General features: G+C 38.6%; 1 protein-coding gene across 1 annotated transcript in view; it reads right to left on the bottom strand.

The window, feature by feature from the left end:
* The window catches only part of LOC131852299 (talin-1), a 101544-nt gene that overhangs the window by 26393 nt on the left and 50394 nt on the right, over positions 1–24757 (bottom strand). Inside the window, exons 34-47 of the mRNA XM_059202975.1 lie at positions 23752–23937; positions 23149–23303; positions 21459–21602; positions 19973–20106; positions 18812–18924; positions 17747–17905; positions 16445–16605; positions 12762–12864; positions 12243–12373; positions 11399–11531; positions 10625–10748; positions 10019–10183; positions 3439–3629; positions 534–2372 (exon numbers count right to left, since the gene is read on the bottom strand). Coding sequence (XP_059058958.1) covers positions 534–2372; positions 3439–3629; positions 10019–10183; positions 10625–10748; positions 11399–11531; positions 12243–12373; positions 12762–12864; positions 16445–16605; positions 17747–17905; positions 18812–18924; positions 19973–20106; positions 21459–21602; positions 23149–23303; positions 23752–23937 — 3738 coding nt within the window. The remainder of the gene's footprint in view (positions 1–533; positions 2373–3438; positions 3630–10018; positions 10184–10624; positions 10749–11398; positions 11532–12242; positions 12374–12761; positions 12865–16444; positions 16606–17746; positions 17906–18811; positions 18925–19972; positions 20107–21458; positions 21603–23148; positions 23304–23751; positions 23938–24757) is intronic.

Below are 24757 nucleotides of genomic sequence, written 5' to 3'. Positions count from 1 at the left end.
TAAAAATCAATTAAAAGTTATTCGTTAGTCTCACTAAAACTCGAGACCGGCTGAACCGATTTGTCTAATTTTAGTCTTAAAATATTCGTGGAAGTCCAGGGAAGATTTAAACGGTGTTAAATATAAAGAAATTCGATAGAAAATAATAAATATAAGAATTTTATTAACCCTAATTTTTAACTGTTCGTACCTATCAAACAGGGTTCGTTCAACTTCAAATTTATAGCTTTACTAAACTTAAAAAAAATCCATGACTTATTCAATTCTGAGGCTGAACAGAGTTCGCGAGGTCAGCTAGTCTCACAATAAATATGATTATAAATATCCCGCTATTAAATGCGTACAATCAACTTTATTTTTTCCTTCACTACATTTGAAACTAAGAAATTAGGTAAATTTTTAACTTGAATACGCTTTAGACACACTCGTATATTATTAGGAATAGACGATGACCAACAACCAAGCTCTTGAACACCATGCGTCCGTGCGCTCTTCTTGTTATGTGCATCAGCTAAGAAAATAACAATTCTGACCGATTCATCCTCCTTGCGGCTCACATCTTCGCTTTCCCGAAATCTATTACTCTGCACCTCATCCAACATCCTCAGCTGTTCCTCCATACGGCTATTGGGTCTAGATTTCCTCAAGCTGTTCCTATATTCTACTACAGCTCTTAGTCTTTTCAGCTCTTCGTCAGTTGTGTTCTCTTTGTTTAAGATCGCTTCGTAGAATCTCCACCAGTTGTCAATTGAACCGAACTGGTGTTCCCGACTTTTCAATATATCCTCGTATATAGACCACCAATTATTGGCATAATACTCGATCGGATAGGTTCGTGTTAAATCAAAGATTTCTATATCATTTCTGGAGTCATGCTTGTTCCGTTTCAGAGAGTTACCGTTTGTTACAATTGTACTTGAGTATTGGTTTACATTTTTCGTTAAGTTCTGACTCGAGTGCACGCTCAATATTACATTGCGGTTGTAAGCCGGCGGCGCTGATTGTGTGTCCTCTCTCACCAGACTTGGAGATCTCTCATCTCTCATCACATTCTCCTTGTCCGATGTTTCCTTCTTATATTTCCTTATAATTTCTTTATAATACTTCTCCAGAAGGCACAATTCTTCATATGTATATTTAGTTATATCAATTTGTGTATAAATATTTATAATATCTTGAATGTTAACAATTTTCTTCTTTCTACCTTCAATTTTGATATTAGACAGAGCATTTAATTTCTCAATTAGTGGATCAAAACCTTTATAATTGAAGTCTCTCTTAGCGAAATCAATCAATTTCAATACCATATCTTCATAACGTTTGTCGTATTCTAAATCTCGATTTACAGCTTTCGATCTGTCGACGTCATCGATAAATCTCTGTAATGTGTTCTTCTCTTTTTCATATCTATCTATCTCTGTTTGGTAATCACCAATAACTAATTCGTGGCCGCTGAATCTTTCCAGCTCTCGTCTAGTTTCTTCCATTTTATCCAAATTTCTTTTAGCGAGCGCTTTCCACCATTCTGTGTCGTCTTTGAAGAGCGTCCAAAATTCCGTTTTTACTTCTTTAGTTACAGTGTCTGGTTTTATCACAATCTCTGTGGACTCGTCCTTTTGTCTCTGTTCGGGACTTAATATCTCTTTGTCTGGTTCAACTGAAGCTATCTCTTTCTTGGCATCTAAATTAATAATCAAATTAACAGGTCTAACTCTTTTAATTTTAAACACTGGTGGATATTTTAACTTTGGTTTTTTATCTTCTAATTTTGGCTTTTTAACTGGTGTAGTCGTTTCTACAGTCTTTATTGTTGTTATATTTTTAACAACAGTTTCATCTATTTCCACTTCAGAATCTAAATCTTCTATAACTTGTGAGAGTCGCTTCATCTGATTATCAAGATCAGAATTAGCTTTCAATCTACTTATCTGATCCCTTTTTCTTTTGTTATCTAAACGATCACATATTTCAACAAACAGATCGACGAGCTTTTTAACTTCACCTAATAATATATTCTCACCATATTTGAGTACTCTCCAGTCCATATCGACTAGACTATTTTTAGCTGCTAAATTATAACGTTCGTTTAAATTATCATCTTTAACAGTTATTTGAGGTGCTTCTTTCATTAAACTCTCAATATACGTAACGACCTCTTCACAGTTATCATAGAATATAGATGGAGAGACATCGTCATCCTGACTAGAATAATCTAGAAGCTTGATTAGTTCTTCTTCTTGATCCGATTGGAAGATGTCGGTCTCGGAGTCGCACGAGTTATAATCTGTTCGGATGTTGACAGAGCGCCGTTTGGGCTGACGAGGGATGGTTTTGGTGGGGAGGCTCCAGCGTTTGGTGGCGTCGGTCAGTCGCTAATAGAAATAACCGATTACAATAGGCCTTATTTTGTTTGTGCTGTCAGAATCGTTACCAAATATTACTACTAATCTGTGTAACATTAATTTTATAGAATTTACACTATATACTTCAGTTTTATTAATATTTTGAGCAATAGGAACTTAAATAAAATTGGCAACGATTCTGACACCAGCTTACTAGTCCAATATTGACGACATTCAACAGACAAATGGACACATCAATGTAAACATATAATTAACTAATAAACGTCGAATAAAAACAATAACACTAAAGCAAAATTTAAATAGAGATATCAAGATTGAGCATGGAGCGATTTTCAATTCTTTAAAGCGATGCCGGATTCATATTTTTATGAGTGTAGGTCACTTTATATCCGCCGTCCCATCTATATACCTTTCTAAAATAATTATTTTCTCTAATTTAATTGTCTGACTTTTATCATCTGAAATCGAGTGGCTGTCTTTCCTCTGAAATCTGCCGCCCCTAGGACGGTTCTCTGAATTCGATTGACCGTCCTCTTTCTGAAATCTGCAGCCTCTAGGACGCCCTCTGAATTCGAGTGACCATCCTTCATCTGAAATCTGCCGGCTCCAGGCCGCGGCTTATATGATCTATTTATAGATCCAGGACTGTTTTAAAGTATAATGAGTTTGTTTCTTTTATTATTTAATGCAACAGGAATAGTAAACAAATAAGTAGGTGGTTTTAATTATAAATTAAAAAAAATAGGTATTTTTAATCTCAATTTCATTAAGTTATATATTTTAATTTACTAATTACAAATCGAAATTTATTAGTTGACATAAAAAAAATATTAGTAATGATTTTCTAATATTGAAAATATGCACAGAATTAAAGATACATTTAATATAAATTCCAGTATAACTGCTAAAGAAGAATTGGAAATCGTCCATGTACAATGACATCTGAAGATCATCGAATAAGTACCTAATTCTAAAATAAAAAAAGAACATTTTAAATCATTATTAAAGATTTACTTAAATAGAATAATATATATATACATGTGGGATGGGCCCTGTGGGGGTCGCGGGTTGGTACCTTGGCGGCGTGCTTGAGTCGCTGCATGTCGGGGTGCGCGACGTGCTTGCCGGCGGCGGCGGTGGTGGCGGCCACGAGGTCCCGCAGGGCTGCGGCCACGTCCCGCGCGGCATGCAGCAGCAGCACCTGCGGCTCCGGGCTGCCCGCGCCCAGCGACATCGCGCCCAGCTTCACCACCTCGCACAGTTGCACTGTCACCACCACCACCACGGTTACTCACGCCGATCACAGAAGCCAACACTCCGCACTCATACTCATTTATTCATACCTAGCTGTATCCGCGACTTCGTCCGCTTGGAAAGTATCTTTATTATTCTAAAATAAAAGTAGCCTAAATTGTTCCGGTTAATCTTTGAAATGACTGAACCGATTTTGACGGGACATTTTTTGGTAGGTAGCTGATGTAATAAGAAGTGACTTAGGCTACTTTTATTTTAGAAAAATAAAGTTAACGACAAAGTCGCGGTTACAACTAGTATAAAATAAAATAGAATAGAATAGAAAATCATTTATTCAAATAAACTTAATTTAAGCACTTTTGAATAGTCATAACAATTTGTTTTTTATCTACCACTCGTTCGGAAAGCTGTCTCATCACAAGAACGAGCAAGAAACTTGTGTGTTACTCCTTTAAATAATCCTTGTAAGTTTACATTTACAAGTCGAAACGTCAGTGCCGTGCCGGCGACTGAGACAGGCACACGTGCGCATAGCTCGCTGATTATTATCTATTTTACTTACATATTTTGTATACCGGTTGCTAATGCATCGGTGCAGCTGTGTTTGTGATAATGGATAGTTTCGTGCGGTCACAGAGCGTTAGCTCAATTCAATCGTTAGTTCACAGTGACGTATGCGAAGATATGGCGACTAATGAGTGTGAACAGGTAGACGAAACCGTGTTAGTACATAGTGAGATACAGCGGCAAGTGGAAAAAGGGTTAAGGGAAGACAGCAGCGGCAGCAAAGATGCTGACGAAGATGGATTTATTACCGTTACTAGAAAACCAAAACGATTACTGCGTAGTTTGTCAAACAACAAAAATCAAGAAAATGTTACCGACAACTTTGAAATTATTGTATCTTCGAAAGATATACTGCCCAAACAAATAGGAATGGCAAAGTTATTAAAGTCTGAAAATATTACTAATATATTGAGAATTAAGTATAAGGGACCTTACCGCTTAATTATACCCTTTAAGGATAAAGAAGATGCAGAAAAGTTGTTAAATTGTCAAAAGTTTATGGAATTGAATTATAGATGCCAATGGTCAAATCAAGTTTATTTTACATATGGTGTAGTTAAAGACATCGACCTCGATATAGGAGAAGACGAAATTCTTAAATTATTTGAAAGCGAACAAGAAATTATATCTGTAAGAAGGCTCAAACGATTAACAGACAAGGGTCAATGGGTTAACAGCGAAGTAATACGTCTTTGTTTCCGAAGTCCATCTTTGCCCTCGTATATTTATGGATACGGCTGCCGGTTCAAGGTGGAAACATATACATTCCCAGTCTCCCAATGCTCGGGATGTTGGAAATTTGGCCACGTAAAACGAGCTTGTCCTACAAATAAAGTAAAATGCCCCAAATGTGGAGGATCTCATGATAACTGTGAGACTACACAATTTGTATGTATAAACTGCAATGGCTCTCACATGGCACTTGACAAAGGATGTCCGCTATTTATAAAGGAACAGGAAATTAGAAAGTTAATGAGCAAAAATAACTGTATCTACAAACAAGCTCTCAATTTATATGCCCAACAAAAACTTAAAACAACAAGGAAACAAAATCTCACTACTGTTAATTCGATACCAGACAATATATCTTCTACTTTCAATAGATCATACCGTGATGCACTCATGACGAAGGAATTTAATATTGATCAATTTACAGTTAATGAGGAAACAAATGACTCGGACAACAATACAGATGAAAGAACACCAAATATAACATACAAGACAGGAAATAAACCTAAAAAGAAGAAAAATAAAAGAAACCTAAAATCAATTAATAGGAAAGTTGAATTAGATGACACAGTCACTGAGACGCGAACGAATAACAATGACGATGATAAGGAAAGTAATAGAAAACATAAAGTTCCAATGATTATCAAGATATTGCGTAAAATGCAACAAATAATTTTATCCGAAAAAGCATGTGAAGAAAAAATTATAATGTGTACTAAGAGCATAGTGGAAGAAATAATGCGTTATGTTATGAGTGTTATCAGTGAGGGAGATGTCATTAATAAAATATACAAAATGTTTAATAATGGCTAGATACACCAATAGTAAATGTGATATTAATATCTTACAATGGAATTCACAAAGTATACGACCTAAGTTGGTAGATTTTGATCTATTGTTAAATAGGGAAAAAAATTCACATAGCAGTGATTAGCGAAACTTGGTTAGAACCAGAATCGGCCTTTAATATATCGGCGTATAATATTTTTAGAAAAGACAGGGATGATTCTTACGGTGGGGTAGCTGTGCTATGTCATAAATCAATAAAAGCAATGATAAATCCAATAGATATAGCGAATAATGGCATAGAACTTATTAACATTAAAATAATGAATTGTAAACTTATTAAAAATATTATATCTATATATTGCCCACCTTCTGTACGTACTTCTCAGTTTGATTGGGATAGCATATTTTCATGTTTCTCCACCAACTCAATTGTACTTGGTGATTTTAATGGGCACCATTCAAATTGGTCATGTAAAACTGATACAAGAGGTACACAATTATTCGATAGCTCCCTTGATAATGGATATATTTCAATTAATGACGGCAACCCTACACGAGTAAAAGTAGTTAATGGCTCCCTTCAGCAAACAGCTCCCGATATAACTTTCTGTACTACAGATATCGCAATAAATTCAAACTGGAAAGTGACTAATGAAGGCCTAGGAAGCGATCATTTGATTATTAAAATTAACTTTAAGTATAGAGACAAAACAAATATAATTAATAAACGAAATTTTAAATGCGCTGATTGGGTAAAATATAAAGATGTAATAAATAACACGTTAGTTGATATAGACGTATGTATGAATGTACAAAATATGTATGATATTCTACTAAAAGCAATCAACGAGGCTGCTGACAAATCGATACCTATAAAAAAATATAGCATGGACCCCGCAAATAAATTTGAACCAAAATCATACTGGAACCCAGAAATATCTAAAGCAATAGCTGAACGCAGATTGGCACTGAAACAATTAAGACGGAATTCTACACCTAGAAACCTATCTATATGGCAACAGAAAGTTTCAGAAGCGCAACGACTTATAAGACGAGCAAAATCTCTGCATTGGCAAAAATTTTGCAATAGTTTACAGGATACCACGTCAGTTGCAGATATGTGGCGAAAAATGAGGTGGATGAAGGGTTTAAAACAAAAGAAGGTATACTCCTCAGAACAAGCAAAGTTAAAACTACTAGCTACATTAGCTCCTGATTCGGTATCACCCCCGCCACCAGTATTAAACGGCTTTAATTCTATAATTAATTAATTAATCTCGACGCTGACTTTACAACTGCAGAATTATTCAATTGTTTAAAGAGTAAAGATACGGCTCCAGGTACCGATCAAGTCTCATATTCTATGATTTACAACCTACCTGATGTAGCTAAGACACATTTACTAAAAATATACAATCATATTTATCGATCAGGATCCGTCCCTTCACAATGGAGAGACGTGCTCATTATACCAATTCCAAAATCCAATGAAGCGACTAAAGAACAACTAAGACCAATCACACTAGTGTCTTGCCTGTGTAAAACTTTCCATCTAATGATTGTAAAACGTCTCGAATGGTTCGTGGAGAAAAACAAAATTATGTCTGTAAATACTACCGGATTTAGAAAAGCTCAATCATGTTTGGATTGTCTCACCAGATTGATTACTCAGATACAAATTGGATTCTCTACGAATGTACCAACAATAGCCTGTTTCTTGGATATAGAAGGAGCATATAATAACATTTTAATAGAAAAAATAGTACATATACTAGACGAATTGTCAGTAGGGCGTAAAATGTGTACTTACATCTGGGAAATATTAAAAGAAAGGCACCTTATGATTAGAAGCGACGAAGATGAAGGTAAAATGCATATACGATGGACTAGTAAAGGGATCCCTCAAGGAGACCCTTTATCCCCCTTATTATTTAATATAGCTACCATAGAAATCTGTAAGAGAATGGAACAAATTTGTATCTGTCAATATGCAGATGACTTTGTACTATATGCAACAGCATATAATTTTTTAGATAGCATAAGAAACATCCAGAGCTGGTTGAATATATTGGCCAATATACTAGGTGAATTGGGACTCGAATTGTCAGCTAACAAATCAAAGGTCTGCTATTTTAGTCGAGGCAATAAGAAACAAACTTTAGAACTACTTGTCAATGACCAAACATTAAAGGATGCGCAAAATGTTAAATATCTAGGTCTATGGTTAGATAAGTCATTACGATGGGGAAAGCATATTAAAGAAATCCGGGAAAAGGGACAAAAATTTTTAACTTTACTTAAAGTTCTAGTGGGATCTGGATGGGGAATGCATCCTGTACATCTACGACGATTATACATAGCATTAATTAGGAGTAGATTTGATTATGCGAGCCCACTCTATGACAACGCTGCTAAATGCCATACGACCAAATTAGATGTTGTTCAAAATCAAGCATTAAGGATTATAGGCGGCTTTATTAAAACCACACCAACACATGTCATGGAATGTGAACTGGGTATTCCACCTTTGTTTATCAGAAGACAGTTCCTTGCATATAAATTCTGTTTAAAATCTCAGTCATGGACCACAAAAGTAACGGCTGCACTAATAGAAAACCTCTTTTGACAATCTGTTCAAATGAAACCATACAAGAGAATATATCGACATCTGATCCTCTGGAAATGTTTACTCTGAGTACATGGGTTACAAATTTTAATATTAAAAATATAATTAAAACTGAGGTAGATGTGTGTAAAGTGTGTGACTATGAAATTAATCAATTAAAATATGAGGTATTGAAAGAACTAAATACGAAATACGGTGATTGGCAATATATTTTTACAGATGGATCAAAATCTACCAACGGTCTTGGTGCTGCCTATTACGATCCTGATAGAAACACATACGAAATGTATAAAATAAAAAACAATATCTCGATTATGACGGCGGAACTCATTGCAATTTCAATGGCACTTTCATATTGTCTGAACTGTTTAAATGTAAGTAATATTGTCATATGTACGGATAGCAAAAGTGCCCTATTCCATATTTTAAAATGCGCTTCCGGATATAGAGGAATATCAACAGCATACAAAATTTTAGATAAAATTAATAATTTTAGGGTTAAAAATGTGACATTGGCATTGCAGTGGCTCCCAGCTCATGTAGGTCTACAGGGAAACGAGAAGGCTGATACTTTGGCCAAAAAAGCCTGCTCTGAAGGAGTAATTATTGATGTGTTATCAGACTATTCAGAGATACTAAGCAAGTATAAAAAAAAGTGCTATAAAAGCTGGAAAGAATATTTTGATGAAAGATCTAAGTCAAAGGGCATATGGTATAAAACGATACAGTGCCAGCCTCCTCGTATTCCATGGTTCGCACTCACAAAGATTAATAGGCAGCACATTGTTATTGCGAATAGACTGCGTTCCGGACACATTCCATTAAATAAATTTGCTTATTTAATGAAAAAAAAAATATATATATGTGACACTTGTGGAAAAGAAGATCTGCATCATATTTTAATGGAATGTGTTCGTAACGCATATAAAAGAGAATATACCATCCAAGCTTTAATGTTAAATAGGTTAGACGTAGGAGTATTTCATGAAATATTGGCAGAACCAGCTTCCGATGCAGCCAAGTTATTGTTCTGGATGGTATCATATTAGATTAAGTTTTTTTAGTTTATTTTTGTTAATTAGTATAGGTACGATGGGATTGTCATCGTCACATTATGTGCACAAAAATCCCAAAAAAAAAATAAAGAGAAAAAAAAAAAAAAGTCGAAACGTGTGAATACAAACTACCAACCAGCACTAATTTCTTATATATAAAATTCTCGTGTCACAGTTTTCGTTCCCATACTCCTCCGAAACGGCTGGACCGATTCTCATGAAATTTTGTGAGCGTATTGAGTAGGTCTGAGCTTCAGCCAACATCTATTTTTCATACACCTAAATTTTTATTTTTATTTTAAGGCAAAACAACGATTGCCGGCCCAGCTAGTATACAATAAGATTGAATCAGTCGTAGTGATAAGAGCAGACCGTAGCGACTCTACAAGCAGCACTCGTTCACGAGTATGACGGATGAGCTAGCCATCACTGCGCTCGACCATATTTTAGGGAGCCCAATGACCAATGAATAAAGAGTATTTTACTCCGCACCCCTCCGACCCAGTATTAATGTAACATATATATTCTTGAACTAGAGAAGTCAATCAAAACTTCCTATCGTATATTTCTATAGGGCGTAGGTTTTTAATTAGTATATCATACTAAGGTACGAAAGTACTGAGTATAGAACTGACCGATGGTGTTGACGGCGCTGGCGGCGGCGCTGGCGAGCTGGTCCTGGGTCCCGGCCGCGCCTCCCACCAGCGTCTTGGTGTCCTCCACCAGGGTTTTGGCCGTCTTCAGGATGTTCTCGCGGTGGTCCGAGAACGTATCTGTCTCCTTTTCCGAATGCAGCGTGCCTGGTGGATGGAACAATAATATAGCCTGCTCGTTGGATGATCTAGCGGTCTACGCGCTGCTTTACGTCCGATGGTCGCGGGTTCGATTCCTCGCACGGCACAAACATTTGTATTCATGAGTATGATTGTTTGTATCGGTCTGGATACGAAAAAGAAATCTATGTATTTGTATCAGTTGTCTAGTACTCATAACATAAGCTTTAGCTAGCTTAACTTGGGTCTAGATGGCGCTGTGTGAATTGTCCTGAGATTATTATTATATATTTATTAATAAATTTTAGTTGCTTTGGTCCTTTAATATGGAATTAATGTAGCAACACCACAAATAGGGAGTAATTAGTTCACATTACTAAAAATCTCTTTCCTCGTAGTCAAGATGTGTTCGGTTGCTAGGTGTAGAGTTCGACTATGTGTGGTTTACATTGGGAAGTCTGAATTCACCTGCGCTGGCGAAGAGTATGGTGGTGTCCAGGTCCCCGAGGATGGCGGCGATGGTGGCGGCCGCGTCGATGCAGGCCTGGGTGCCTCGCGCACCAGCCTGCAGCGCGCTCAGCACCTGCACCACCTGCGGGACACATCACATAATGACTCACTTGATCCGGCTCGAAGGACCATCCTACTAATGGTGCATTCACACCAAAAATATACAAAGTTGCACCAACACCAACGTCTTTATATATAAACACATGTAGAAGTCATAAAATATTGAACCAGTTGATCCGGCTCGAAGGACCAATATGCTAATTCATCACTCATAACGAAGATATATAAAATTGCATGTAATATAAATTATAATAAAAAATATTAGGGAAAGTTACCTTATGCTGAATATATTATGTGAATTAACTTATGCTACAGACTTAAGAGTAAAAAAAAAGAATTATGGAGTAAAGAGAAATATGGAGTCGCTCTGGCGGGGAATAATCTTTTAAAGATTTTTTCCAAGTTTCTGTAACGGTAACACTAATGACATCGACTACACTATAACGTGAGCTTGCATTGTACTTGGAAACTATTTTTTTTTATTTCTGCTACATAGACTCTATGGCCGCCTACTCTATGCGTGAGCACAGGTTATACTTAGGAACCTTTCATTGTTTTTTTAAGTCCTGCTACGGTAATATGTCCGCCGACTACTCTGTACGTGAGCTCACGTCATACTTGGGAACTGTTTTGTTATTTTTGAATTCCTGGTACGTAAAGTCCGTGTGTTACCTTCTCGTTGACGTGCTTGGCGGCGTCTGCGACGGCGTGCTGGTGAGCTGGCACGGCCGACAGCCGGCACTGGCCGCCAGCTCGCACCAGGCCCGACACGGCCTCGCCCAGCTCCGACACCGACGACCGGATCCTGGACCAGAAACCGTATCTTACACCTACGCTCTTTCACGAGCCAATGTGTGCAGGCACAGGAAGAATGTACAATGTGTGTTAAATCGTTACAAAAGTATATCCACGGATACGTGTCTGGATTCAGTTATTTAATGTCCGGAGTCGCGGATACGGATACAGACATATGGTGTCTTAAATTCGCAGATATGGATACGGATATCCGGAACATCATTAGTATGTATATAGCGAACAGGGGGGCTGGACCCATTGAAGAGGTCTGTGTTAGATTTAGATTTGTATGCATGTATTGGTGATGTGCCGGATAGTTTAAAAAGTATATAATCCATGGATACAGGTCCGGATTCGGTTATTTGATGTCCAGATCCGCGGATACGGGTACAGTTATTCGGAAAATGAGTATTTTGTTTTCGGACTACTCGTAATGTTGTTTGCTGCAGCTGGCCTTTACAGCTTCACTAGACGATAGGGGGCGATTTCAGATATGGCACTCCAAACCAAAGGAAGAACTCATGGAGCGGCTGAAGGCCAACTCCCGCCTGACGGATACGACTTTAATCTGAGGGCACAGCTAGGGGGTTCGAACCTCGGCTCAGGCCGTCGTAATTTCAATCCCCGTTTGAATTGGACGGGGGATCGATCGGCGGGGACTGAACATGAGTAGTATGTATGCGTGGTGTGTGTGTGTGTGTGTGTGGGGGCAGTAGGGCACCTGTTGGCGAGGTCTGCGTTGGGCGTGGTGGCGGAGGCCCCGAGGCTGTCGTGCGCGAGTCGCTCGTACTTCTGGCAGGCCTCGTTGGCCAGCGCCACCAGCTGACGAGACTCCGTCGCTGACTTGGCCGTCTGACATACAAACAAAAACACACATTATATTAATAAACTAGCTTTTGCCCGCGGCTTCACTTGCGTTAATTTATCCCCATGAGTTGCCAGCACCCCCGTAACTACCCTAGGAATTTCGGTTTTTGAAACCCTCGAAAAATTACAATTTTCATTTTTCACGCCGCCATCTTGGATTTTATTTTTTTCTTTTAACCTGAAATGCAACCGTTTGCGGCCCTACGAACTACCGCTTGAACGAAATCGATCCGACGAAAATTGACAAAGTTCAACCGCCATCTTGGTCCGCCATCTTGGATTTTCCCAACTTTCGGAATTTTCTCGTGGTCACCCTAGCGAGAGGTACACTTCCCCCATACATCGTCACGACTCATAAACTCATAAAACTCACCATGTCTGTAGCGAGCCTGGCGATCTCCTTAGCAGCAGCCACCATCCGAGTCTGGTAGTCCACGAACGATTCAGTCTCATCGTAACTTCCGACCAGAGACATCCTGCGAACAAATCATACGTGAGTTTACAATAGAAAATACAAATCCTTAACCCTTTGAAAGTTTTGCCACAGATCTATGCACCCCTCGTAAACCGTATTACAGTCATGTCACAGATCTGTGCCCGCAAAACCGTGACTTCTGTTTAACCAATTTAGTCCTTATTGGAAACGAAATAAGATCATTCCGAGACAGCATTCCGAATGAGCGGTAGATTAAAAAAAACTGTGATGATTTGACTATTCAAAAGTGCTTCAATGTAAGTTTATTTGAATAAATGATTTTCTATTCTATTCTATTCTATACTTCATTTAAATATCTACATAATTTTCACTCTTTATTTTATTTTGTTTCTTCTGTTTATTTTATTTAATTTTTATGTAATCAACAATTGATCTGGTATATTTTTTATGTAATCCAATTAAAATATATTAATTCGTTTGATATGTCACATCTACTCTACTCACTGATCTGTAATAGTTAATTAATTATTTGATAATTATTTTGTGGACTCACGTGATACAGGCTCGCCTAGTGCGGGGTCAAATGTATAATCAACTTTAAAATATTTGTAGAATTGAAAATGAATAAATGAATTAAATAATTTATATCAATTTATTATATATTTAGTATATATCATAAATCGTGTACAACACAGCAGTACACCACACCAGGTCTTGTGCTGAAAAACAGCGTTGCAGCGCTCCAGCCGCTGCAGCATTATGCTGAGCACAGATCTATTCGGTAGATGCTTCGATAAACACACATACGTAATTTAATGTACTTTTTTTTTTGTTTGTTTAATGTGCGTTTTAGAATAGAATAGAATAGAAAATCATTTATTCAAATAAACTTAATTTAAGCACTTTTGAATAGTCATAACAATTTGTTTTTTATCTACCACTCGTTCGGAAAGCTGTCTCATCACAAGAACGAGCAAGAAACTTGTGTGTTGCTCTTTTAAATAACCCTTGTAAGTTTACATTTACAAGTCGAAACGTGTGAATACAAACTACCAACCAGCACTAATTTTTTGGGTCAAATATAAAAACACAATAAGATTGAATCAGTCGTAGTGATAAGAGCAGACCAGTCCCTACAAGCAGCACTCGTTCACGAGTATAGCTATCACTGCGCTCGACCATATTTTAGGGAGCCCAATGACCCGGCCCACCACGCCGCCACATGTCTGGACATTTTAGTTTTTTCTTCTACTGAATAAGTATCATTTCATTTCAAATAAATAGTAATAACTTACTGATATTATAAATGCGAAAGTTTATGAGAACGTATTTTGATAAAACGTCGAGATCACCAACTTAGCGGCTATTCGTAGCGAGTGTTTGGTAGGTACAGGCAGCAAGCATACAAGATGAGTGCATTTGGACCTAAGCCAACGCTTCAACGGATGATCTAATCTCACTCGATATATTTTGCCCTTATGGTATAGCGGTTTAGTACAGGTCTTTACTTCCCATGGTCGTGGGTTCGATTCCTCGAATGGTATACACATTAGTATTTATTGTACACTTTATATAAACGAGATATTTTCCATTAGAATGTAGTAATATTAAAAATAATGTAATCTTTATCTTAAAAATATTATAAACGCGAAAATTTGAAGTATGGATGTTTGTTACTCTTTCACGCAAAAACTATTGAACGAATTTTGATGAAACTTTAGAGTAACGTAGCTTTTGTATCAGAATAACTCAAAGGCTATATTTTTTATTAAAATTTAACGTGGGTAATGTAATGTAAAATAATGAATGAAGTTTTTATTAATCACTAGTTACTCGCCCCTGCTTCGCCCGGGTGTACATGTATTATACATATAAACCTTCCTCTAGAAACACTCTATCTATAAAAAAACCGCTTCAAAATCCGTTGCGTAGTTTTAATTAACACAGCGCCATCTAGTCTGACGGTAAGCAGATCTTGTGTTATGTGTACTGGTCAACTAATATAATAATAATAATTTTAGGACAATTCACACAGCGCCATCTAGACCCAAGTTAAGCTAGCTAAAGCTTGTGTTATGGGTACTAGACAACTGATATAAATACTTACATATATTTTTTTGTAAATATATCTAATTATTTATCCATTCCGCTCCGATCAACCATACAGGCTATATATAGGACGTACTGACGGACAACGCTATTTTTATATTAACACCGCGTAGTGGATAAACACAACTTGCATCATGTATTGCTTCCTTATATTATCGTTTCTTACTATATATTATACTAGCTTTTGCCCGCGGCTTCGCTCGTTAATTTATCCTCTTAGGGGTGGAATTCATCAAAATCCTTTCTTAGGGGATGCCTACGTAATAGTAGCTTTATGCATGCAAAGTCTCAGCCCGATCGGTTTGAAATTGACAAAGTTTCATCCCCTATTTTATCCCCTTGGGGGTAGAATTAATCAAAATCCTTTCTTAGCGGATGCCTACGTCATAACATCTACCTGCATGTCAAATTTCAGCCCGATCCGTCCAGTAATTTGGGCTGTGCGTTGATAGATCACTATGTCAGTCACCTTTGAGTTATATATACTAACAATTTATATGGTAATCACTTAGAATCAGATTAGCTGCAAGATCGTTTGTCCCTTATGCTATAAAAACAAATATATAGATAGACACGTGATACTTTCATGTATATACCGTCGTCTCTATAATCGACACCCGTCCAATTCAACTGTATTACTGTTATTTGTAAGCGATTTATCAATTTATTTCACTCATCCCTATTCAAAATCTACCCTGTGCCATCGTAAGCACAGATTATTATATTAGAGTCCGTTAGTTTCTGTTCCCGCGCTTTTCCTTCCCCCCCCCTTTACTATGACAGATCAGACCGTACGGCTGTATGGGCTTAGACTCTTTGCCTTTCCATTACGGATAAATAAAACAAAAAAAAAAAAAGATCAGACCGTACAGCGGCCGTGACGCACGCGCATTATTTGTACATTAAAATAATAATAATAATCTCAGGACAATTCACACAGCGCCATCTAGACCCAAATTAGCAGTGCCCTCAGGCTAAAGAAGAAGAAAGAAAGAAAATTGTTTATTTGGTACATTGAAAATAATTTATAAATTTTAATTTACAATTTTATATTAATAATTACAAATAGGTCTGGGGCCGTTCAAGTATTACGTAAGCACTATAGGGGGGCGGGGGGTCTTTTCTTTTCTTATTTTGGATGACATGGGGGTGGGGGAGTCTGTATGATGATTACGTCATCGGTCGTAATTTACTTTTTTACACGAATGGCAACCCTCACATTGTCTTTGCTAAAAAAACAATACATTAATTGAAATATTTGCGTAAGCGTGGGGGGAGGGGCAAAGAGCTTTGCTTACTTTTGCTGACAACGGGGGATGGGGGGTAAATAATTGTGATAAATCTGCTTACGTAATACTTGAACAGCCCCTATCCGCTCAGCATATGTCGTGACGGGGTGCCACGACGCTGGTTTTCAGCGGATACCTTCATATATATGAAGACTAGTCGCAAGCTCGTTTGTCTCCTGTACTATAAATACAAAAGTAATGACGATAATTATTATTAGATACCTGTGGTCTGTGAGTTTGGCGACGGAGCGAGCTAGAGAGTCGAGCAGCGGGCGGACAGCGCCGCGTGCAGCGCTTAGTTCACGGGCTGCCCCGCCCAGCTCGGTGAGGGCAGCTCGTGCTAGTGTCACGGATGCTTCCACCTCTTCATGAGCTCCGGTAGCCTAAATAAAAAAATATATTATTAATCACAAAGTAAAACCAATAATCTATACATATAAATAAAATTGGAGCGTCTGTTTGTAATATTGAAATAACCGTTTTTTACTACATGCATATGAATATAAATACGGTACATACACCAATTTTTGTCTGTCTATCTGTTTGTTCCGGCTAATCACTGAAATGTCTGGACCTAATTTGACGGGACTTTTATTGGCAGGTAGCTGATGTAATAGGGAGTAACTTAGGCTACTTTTATTTTAGAAAAATAAAGATAATTCCACGCGGACGAAGTCGCGTCACTAGACTAATAAAAGCTTACGAAATTGTTACGTGATGATGCAATGAACAGATGTTAGGTAATAATGCCTTCAGAAATTACAAGGTGTGTAAATCAAAACAAAGTATAAAATAAAGTTTGACGAAAGTTAAGTAACTCGTTTTATGGAAACTGCGTAAGGTTTTACAACCTGCCAGAGTCTGTACTCAATTTTACAGAAGAAAAAGATCGAAATGTCTTGTATGAAATATTTTCTTTGTAAAAAAAGGTTATTATAAAATTGAAGAATTTATAAATGAGTAGTCTTACATAAGATTGTAACAAACATGTTTTTGAGTTAAATTATTTTCTACAATAACATTATAATCATTTATAAATTCTTAAATTTTATAATAACCTTTTTTACAAAGAAAATATTATATAATATAATATAAATAATGTAATGGAGTAACTTGAAGCATTCATACTTGCTATAAAGTTCGAATACGAGCTGAGTTTCTTGTTCTGTTCTGCTCATTTTGAAATAATTTCGAACTGATGGTAGATTAGACATATCATAAGAGTCTGTTTTTTTTTTAAATCAGGACAATTCACACAGCGCCATCTAGACCCAAGTTAAGCTAGTTAAAAGTTGTGTTATGGGTACTAGATGACTGATACAAATACATAGATATATTTTTTATTATAAATACATACATATTATACATAGAAAACACCTGGACTGATACAAACTATCATATTCAATGTTTGTACCGTGCGAGAATCGAACCCGCGACCGTCGGATAGTAAAGCAGTATGCAAACCACTAGACCACCGAGGCTGGCACATGATTAAGGATATTTAGAAGTGGTGGATGTAGTCACCCTGGGGTTCCCTGCGGCGGCCCTGGCGGCTGCGACCAGGGAGGCGAGGGTCTCGAGCACGGTGCGGGCGTGCTGCAGCAGCGCGCGCTGCACCTCCCACTCCGTGATGTTGGACGCCAGCCCCGCGCTCGCGCCCACCACCGGCTCCGCGTACGACACCTGCACGCACCACGCACCCGCAGTTACCACCCCTGCGCACTACTCTCACACCGCCTCCGCGTACGACACCTGCACGCACCACGCACCAGCAGTTACCACCCCTGCGCACTACTCTCACACCGCCTCCGCGTACGACACCTGCACGCACCACGCACCAGCAGTTACCACCCCTGCGCACTACTCTCACACCGCCTCCGCGTACGACACCTGCACGCACCACGCACCCGCAGTTACCACCCCTGCGCACTACTCCACCACCGGCTCCGCGTACGACACCTGCACGCACCACGCACCCGCAGTTACCACCCCTGCGCACTACTCTCAACATCCCCTCCGGTACACTGCATACGTTCTCTTAACATCCCCTCCGTTACACTGCATACGTCCTCTCAACATCCCCTTCGTTACACTGCATACATCCTCTCAACATCCCCTTCGTTACACTGCATACATCCTCTCAACTTCACCTCTGTTACCTTGCATACGTCCTCTCAACATCCCATTCGTTACACGTTCACATTCGTAACGGAAGGGATGTTGAGAGGATGTATACCACATCCTTTCAACATCCCCTCCATTACACTACATACATCCACTCAACATCCCCTTCATTACACTACATACATCCTCTCAACATCCTCTATGTTACACTGTATCATCCTCTCAACTTCTTCCCTTTACACTACATGTCCTTTCAACATCTATTTTACATCACACACATATTGTTAACATCCCCTCCGTTACACTACATACATCCTCTCAACATCCTATGTTACACTGTATTATCCTCTCAACATCCTCTATGTTACACTGTATTATCCTCTCAACATCCCCTCCATTACACTGCACGCATCTCCTCAACACCCTCTCCATTACCATCCCTGAAACTACCCTTATAAAACTCACCAATTGCACAACGGCGTGTCCCAGATTCTCCGCTTCGCTCTTGGCAGCCACCTGGAGAGGTTCCAGTCGCTCCAGCATCTCAGTTGCACTGTTCTCCACTTGTTCTGTGTATCCTGCGCACACAGACATACAAAGATAAGTTTTATTTCGTTTATAATTGATATACATAAACATATGTTTCTTAACAGAGTTTTTTTTTAATTTTCTCACCAATAAATTAATAGTAATATATATTATATCGTAACAATAACGAAAAAATTCTTTATCTATACATATAAATAAAATTGGAGTGTCTGTTTGTAATATTGAAATAACCTTTTATTACTACATACATATGAATATAAATACGGTACATACACCAAAATAACACTTTACAATTTTTGTCTGTCGTCTGTTTATTCCGACTAATCTCTAAAATGGCTGAACCGATTTTAACGCGACTTTTTTTCGTATGTAGCTGATGTAATAAGGAGTAACTTAGGCTACTTTTATTTTAGAAAATAAAGTTATATTTTACGCGGACGAAGTCGCGGGTACAGCTAGTCATTCATAAATTCATAAAATTCTTTGGAGCCATGGGAATCAAATATACGTAAAGAAAATGCAATAAAAACAACCAAATATTATGAAGTAATAAATGAATTAACGAATGTGGTTAATTTATATACGGTTGAAGTGGGAGCGGGAGGTATACCAGCGAAATCTTTCTACAATCTTCTAAAACATCTCGGCCTGTCTACAACTGCAGTAATTCTATACTGGAACGTGTATCAAAAACAGCACTAGCAGGCTCCTACCAGACTTGTGTGGGCAGGCAGAGAAACACGAGCGGTGAAGGTGAGTGTTGACGTACGTCAGCAAGGGGACCTCCAAGTCCCTGGAACTGCTCTAAGTATCCCTCTCTGTCACACGATGGACCCGGAGCCTGTACGGTGAAACCAGAATGGAAAGTTCGTGTCTTCCAGCATCAGTTAGGAAGGTACCCACCTTGCAGCGAGTTGGCCTTCCTGGGCTGCAGCTCCTGGCCAACGGCCTGGAATATACTAAGTCCCGGGGACTGCTCTAAGTATCCTTCTCTGCCACATGATGGACCCGGAGCCCGTACGGTGAAACCAGAATGGAAAGTTCGTGTCTTCCAGCATCAGTTAGGAAGGTACCCACCTTGCAGCGAGTTGGCCTTCCTGGGTTGCAGCTCCTGGCCGACGGCCTGGATGGCGGCCTGGTCCAGCTCCCGCAGCAGTCTGCCCAGCGTCTCCAGCGCCACGCTGCACTCACGCTGTCCTGGCGCCTTCTCTCTGCATTATTAACATTTATTTATTGAACATATAATAGGTGATTAACATGCATTATAATAGGTGATGACCTATGACCATGTTCCTAACATGGTCATAGGTCTTCATGGTCTAGCAGTTTAGCTCATCGCTTTCCTTCCGATGGTCGTGGATTCGATTTCTAATATTTGTTGTATCATACAAGCACTTCATCATTCATGTATACAAATTCAAGTGTATGATTGTTTCAAATTCAAATAAAAAAATAATTTATTCATGCAGGATATTTTAGCCGTTTATGAACGTAAATTTTTTTATTTTACATTTTTTTCCCCATCGTTTATATAGCTCTGGATGTTATCTATGTATATTAGCTATGGAATCGAACCTACAACGATTTGAAGTAAGGCGGTGTGCCAAACCGCTGGACCAATGAGGCTGTCATAAATAAATAGTATCATCATTACACAGTATAAAACAAAGTCGCTGTCTGTCCGTCCCTATGTATGCTTAAATCTTTAAGACTACGCAACGGATTTTGAAGCGGTTTTTTTAATAGATAGACTGATTCAAGAGGAAGGTTTATATATATAATACATGTATACCCGAGCGAAGCCGGGCGAGTAGCTAGTAATTAGTCTATTATTATAAAAAACACCCAGACAAATATAAACAACTTATATTAATGTTTGGATATACATAAAACAAAATATATAATCTTATATATAAAATTCTCGTGTCACAGTTTTCGTTCCCATACTCCTCCGAAACGGCTTGACCGATTCTCATGAAATTTTGTGAGCGTAATAGATGTTGGCCGATTCTCAGACCTGCTCAGTCTGAGAAGCGGCCAACATCTATTTTTCATCCCCCTATATGTTAGGGGTAGTCCACCCCAAAATTTTAATTTTTTATTTTTTACACAAAATTTTTAACTTCTATTTTTTTATGGTACAACATACAAAAATACATACAATCCTAAATTTTCACCCTTCTATCATCAACCCCTATTTTTTTATAGCGTTATTAATTTATATGGCAAAACAACGTTATCCGGGACCGCTAGTAATATATAAATTGATAAAATTTTAGAATAATATTTATCTATATTTAACATTAATGTATGACATTATATAATATCAGGTATACTATATATATTATTATTTGTATATATTTATTTGCATTTCATATATATTATATAATATTTATTAGTAACTTTGTGTTTGTTTTTTGACATAACTGCCCCACAACGCTTTCTGTATACCTGAAGGTTAGCTGGTGGAAAATGCCATATGGCACTAAGCTCGCCTTTTTTTTTTTTTTGCATTAAAGAATAAAATAAAATAAATAAATAGATATATATAATGTGCAGGTACCGTATGTTGGCGACGAGGGACTTGATGCTGTCGGAGACGGTTTTGCTGTGCGCGGCCAGCTGCTGCCACTGCGGCCGCTCCTGAGGAGCCAGCGCCAGCGCTCGGGCCGCCTCCAGCATCGCACACGACCCGGAGATTATGTTCCTGCACACACAACAAACCTTGAGCCGTATGCTTGTTTCAGACCTACGTAGTGTGGATAGAAGAAGAAAGAAAGAAAAACATTTATTGTCAACCATTTTTACATATACATACATACATACACACTTAGAACAATTACAATAATTTATCTTATATTATTTCTAAATATGGTTGGCAACATGGCTGATATCAAGTAACCCTGGACAGTTCACAGTCGTCCAGCCCAAATGTAAGCACAGCATGTGTTGTGGGTACTAGACAACTGATATAAATATTATGTCCTGATAAAAAACTATTCGAAAGTGCTTAAATGAAGTTTTTATGATTAAATGATTTTCTATTCTATTCTATTCTATTCTATTCTATTCCTAACATATTGTTTATCAGGGAATCTTCTTTAAAAACAATAAAAAGTGTAATCACTAAACATATAATGTCTTTATTTTGTAGCTTCCAACCATTACATGCACTTTATAACTGTTATAATATATTTAAATAATAAATATGACAATATATATATTTGCTCTAAAGTTCTCTTTTATTTTTTTTTGGTTCGGTTTTTCCCTTTTTAGGGAAAGGCAAAAGGACTCAGCCCATACAGCCATCTAAAGTTCTCTTCAATCTCTATATAATATTGTCTCTATATAATGTAGTTTTCTTTTTTTATTCCCTATATTCATCTATCTCCTTTTCAATTATGGAACAGGCAAAGATCCTTAGATCGTACAGCCTAGTCTACTTTTAAAATTAGTTTTTAATTTTTGGCGCCAAAATATGTTTACTTTTTATATGGATTTTATGCACACTAAGGAACATCCTATACAGCTATATTGGTATTATACAGTACTCTCTCTCTCTTAATACTGTCTCTTTTACTCACACTCTTAATACAGTCGTACTCATAATTATTTTTATTTATCAATATATAAATCGTAGTATATTTAACACATATGAAATTGGCGTTTTGTAAGGGAGTAACCTAAAGTAAATTTTTTCAAAATCTAAATATATCTAACTCAAAGGACTGACTGACATAGTGATGTCGCACGATCAACGCACAGCCCAAACCATTGGACGGATCGGGCTGAAATTTGGCATGCAGGCAGATGTTATGACGAAGGCTTCCGCTAAGAAAGGATTTTGATTCATTCTACTCCCAAGAGGATAAAATAGGGGATGAAAGTTTGTATGAAACTTTGTCAATTTTAAACCGATCGGGCTGAGACTTTGCATGCATAAAGCTACTATGACGTAGGCACCCCCTAGGAAACAATTTTGATAAATTCCACCCCTAATGCGACAAATTAACGCAAGCAAAAGGCGAAGCCACGGGTAAAAGCTGGTATAATATATTTATTTAATCAAAGTATGTACCATTGCTATTCATACACTTTTGCCACCTTATAGGCAGTCCATTGATCCCTTTACTAAAATCTAGATGGCGCTGTGTGAATTGTCCTGAGATTATTATTATAGTCAGCATATACAGTTAGCAAAGGAGGGAGTACCATTTCTTCATAATGGATACGAAATAGAGTGTATAACGTACCTGCCGCACTCTAGTATGGGCTCCTGGTTCTGCCTGGCCTGCGGAGAGATCCTGGCCGGCACGGATGCGAACTCGGGACTGTCCGCGAACTGACAGAGGCTGCGCACCGCGTCCTGCAGTGGGCCGGTGGCGGCCGCGCACCGTGCACGGTTCGCCTGCACAAGTTTATTGACCTTTAGTATTACACATTATTATTAAACATCATACAATAAATAAATTTAAAGTGTATGTTTGTAGCTTCAAATTTACAAGAGGAGTTATCGTCACGTCCTTGGCGGCCTGCACGAAGTGTCTCTCGGCTGCGGCCCGTCCGGCCGGCCGTATGGTGCGCACTGACCTGGCTGTAGTCCGCGTCGAGCGCCTTGATCTCCTTGACGAGCGCGGCGGTGGAGTTGGCCACGTCCTTGGCGGCCTGCACGAAGTGTCTCTCGGCTGCGGCCCGTCCGGCCGGCCGTATGGTGCGCACTGACCTGGCTGTAGTCCGCGTCGAGCGCCTTGATCTCCTTGACGAGCGCGGCGGTGGAGTTGGCCACGTCCTTGGCGGCCTGCACGAAGTGTCTCTTGGCTGCGGCCCGTCCGGCCGGCCGTATGGTGCGCACTGACCTGGCTGTAGTCCGCGTCGAGCGCCTTGATCTCCTTGACGAGCGCGGCGGTGGAGTTGGCCACGTCCTTGGCGGCCTGCACGAAGTGTCTCTTGGCTGCGGCCTGTCCGCTGCGTCCTGAGGCCACTCGGCACGCGTTACACAGCGCGGACGTGTGCTTCGCTATCACCGTCGCCGCCGACAGCACCTGCCATCACGTCACCACGTCACCACAACATCTTGTCATCACACTATCAAGTTACACCACCATCTTCTCATAGTGATGACCCGGTACATCCGCACCCCACTGAGAGAGTGCAGTCATGATACCATTAAACTACCGCACCATCTTATCATCCCAATGTCTTATTAATACTCATATTTAATGATGAACCAGATCATCCACACCCTTCTAAAAGAATTGCAAGTACGTTGTCGGCCTTTTAAAAAGGAATAAGCTCTTTTCTTGAAGGTTTCAATATCGTATCGGTTCGGAAATACCATTGGAACCGTGATAAACCGGATCATACATAGCCCCAAAGACGGTGCACTCATCATTCTATTAAGATACCATTGCTGGAAGGTGATTCCACAATGTGGTTGTGCGGGGTGAGAAGTTTCTAGAAAACCGCACCGTGGAGGACCGCCATTCTTTCAGATGATCAGGATGGTATTTAATAAAACATAATTTAATAAACCATAGATAGAGCCTGTTGCATTTTCTTGCATAAGTTTTTTTATTTCATTGAATTTGATTCCTTCATCAGGGAGTTCTTTTTTAGAGATTTTGTGCTGTCTTAATTGCTTAGTCTGAGACCTGTAGCACTGAATCTCTGCTATGAGTACTAAACAACTGATTTATATATACATATATACACATAGACAACATCCAGATCAACACAAACAACACTCATACAAATTGCACAGTGAAATTATTCGAACACGCGACTATGTGCAGTAAAACGTTGTGCTAAACCTATAAACCATCGAGGCCTATACATATCCTGGACATTATGATGGCAGGAGAT

The sequence above is a fragment of the Achroia grisella genome, unplaced genomic scaffold (genome assembly GCF_030625045.1).
Source record: "Achroia grisella isolate CSIRO2021 unplaced genomic scaffold, CSIRO_AGI_Agris_v1 utg841, whole genome shotgun sequence".
In the NCBI taxonomy this organism is placed as follows: Eukaryota; Metazoa; Arthropoda; class Insecta; order Lepidoptera; family Pyralidae; genus Achroia; species Achroia grisella.
The sequence above is the reverse complement of the archived record's forward strand: the minus strand, read 5'-3'. Positions and strand labels throughout refer to the sequence as shown.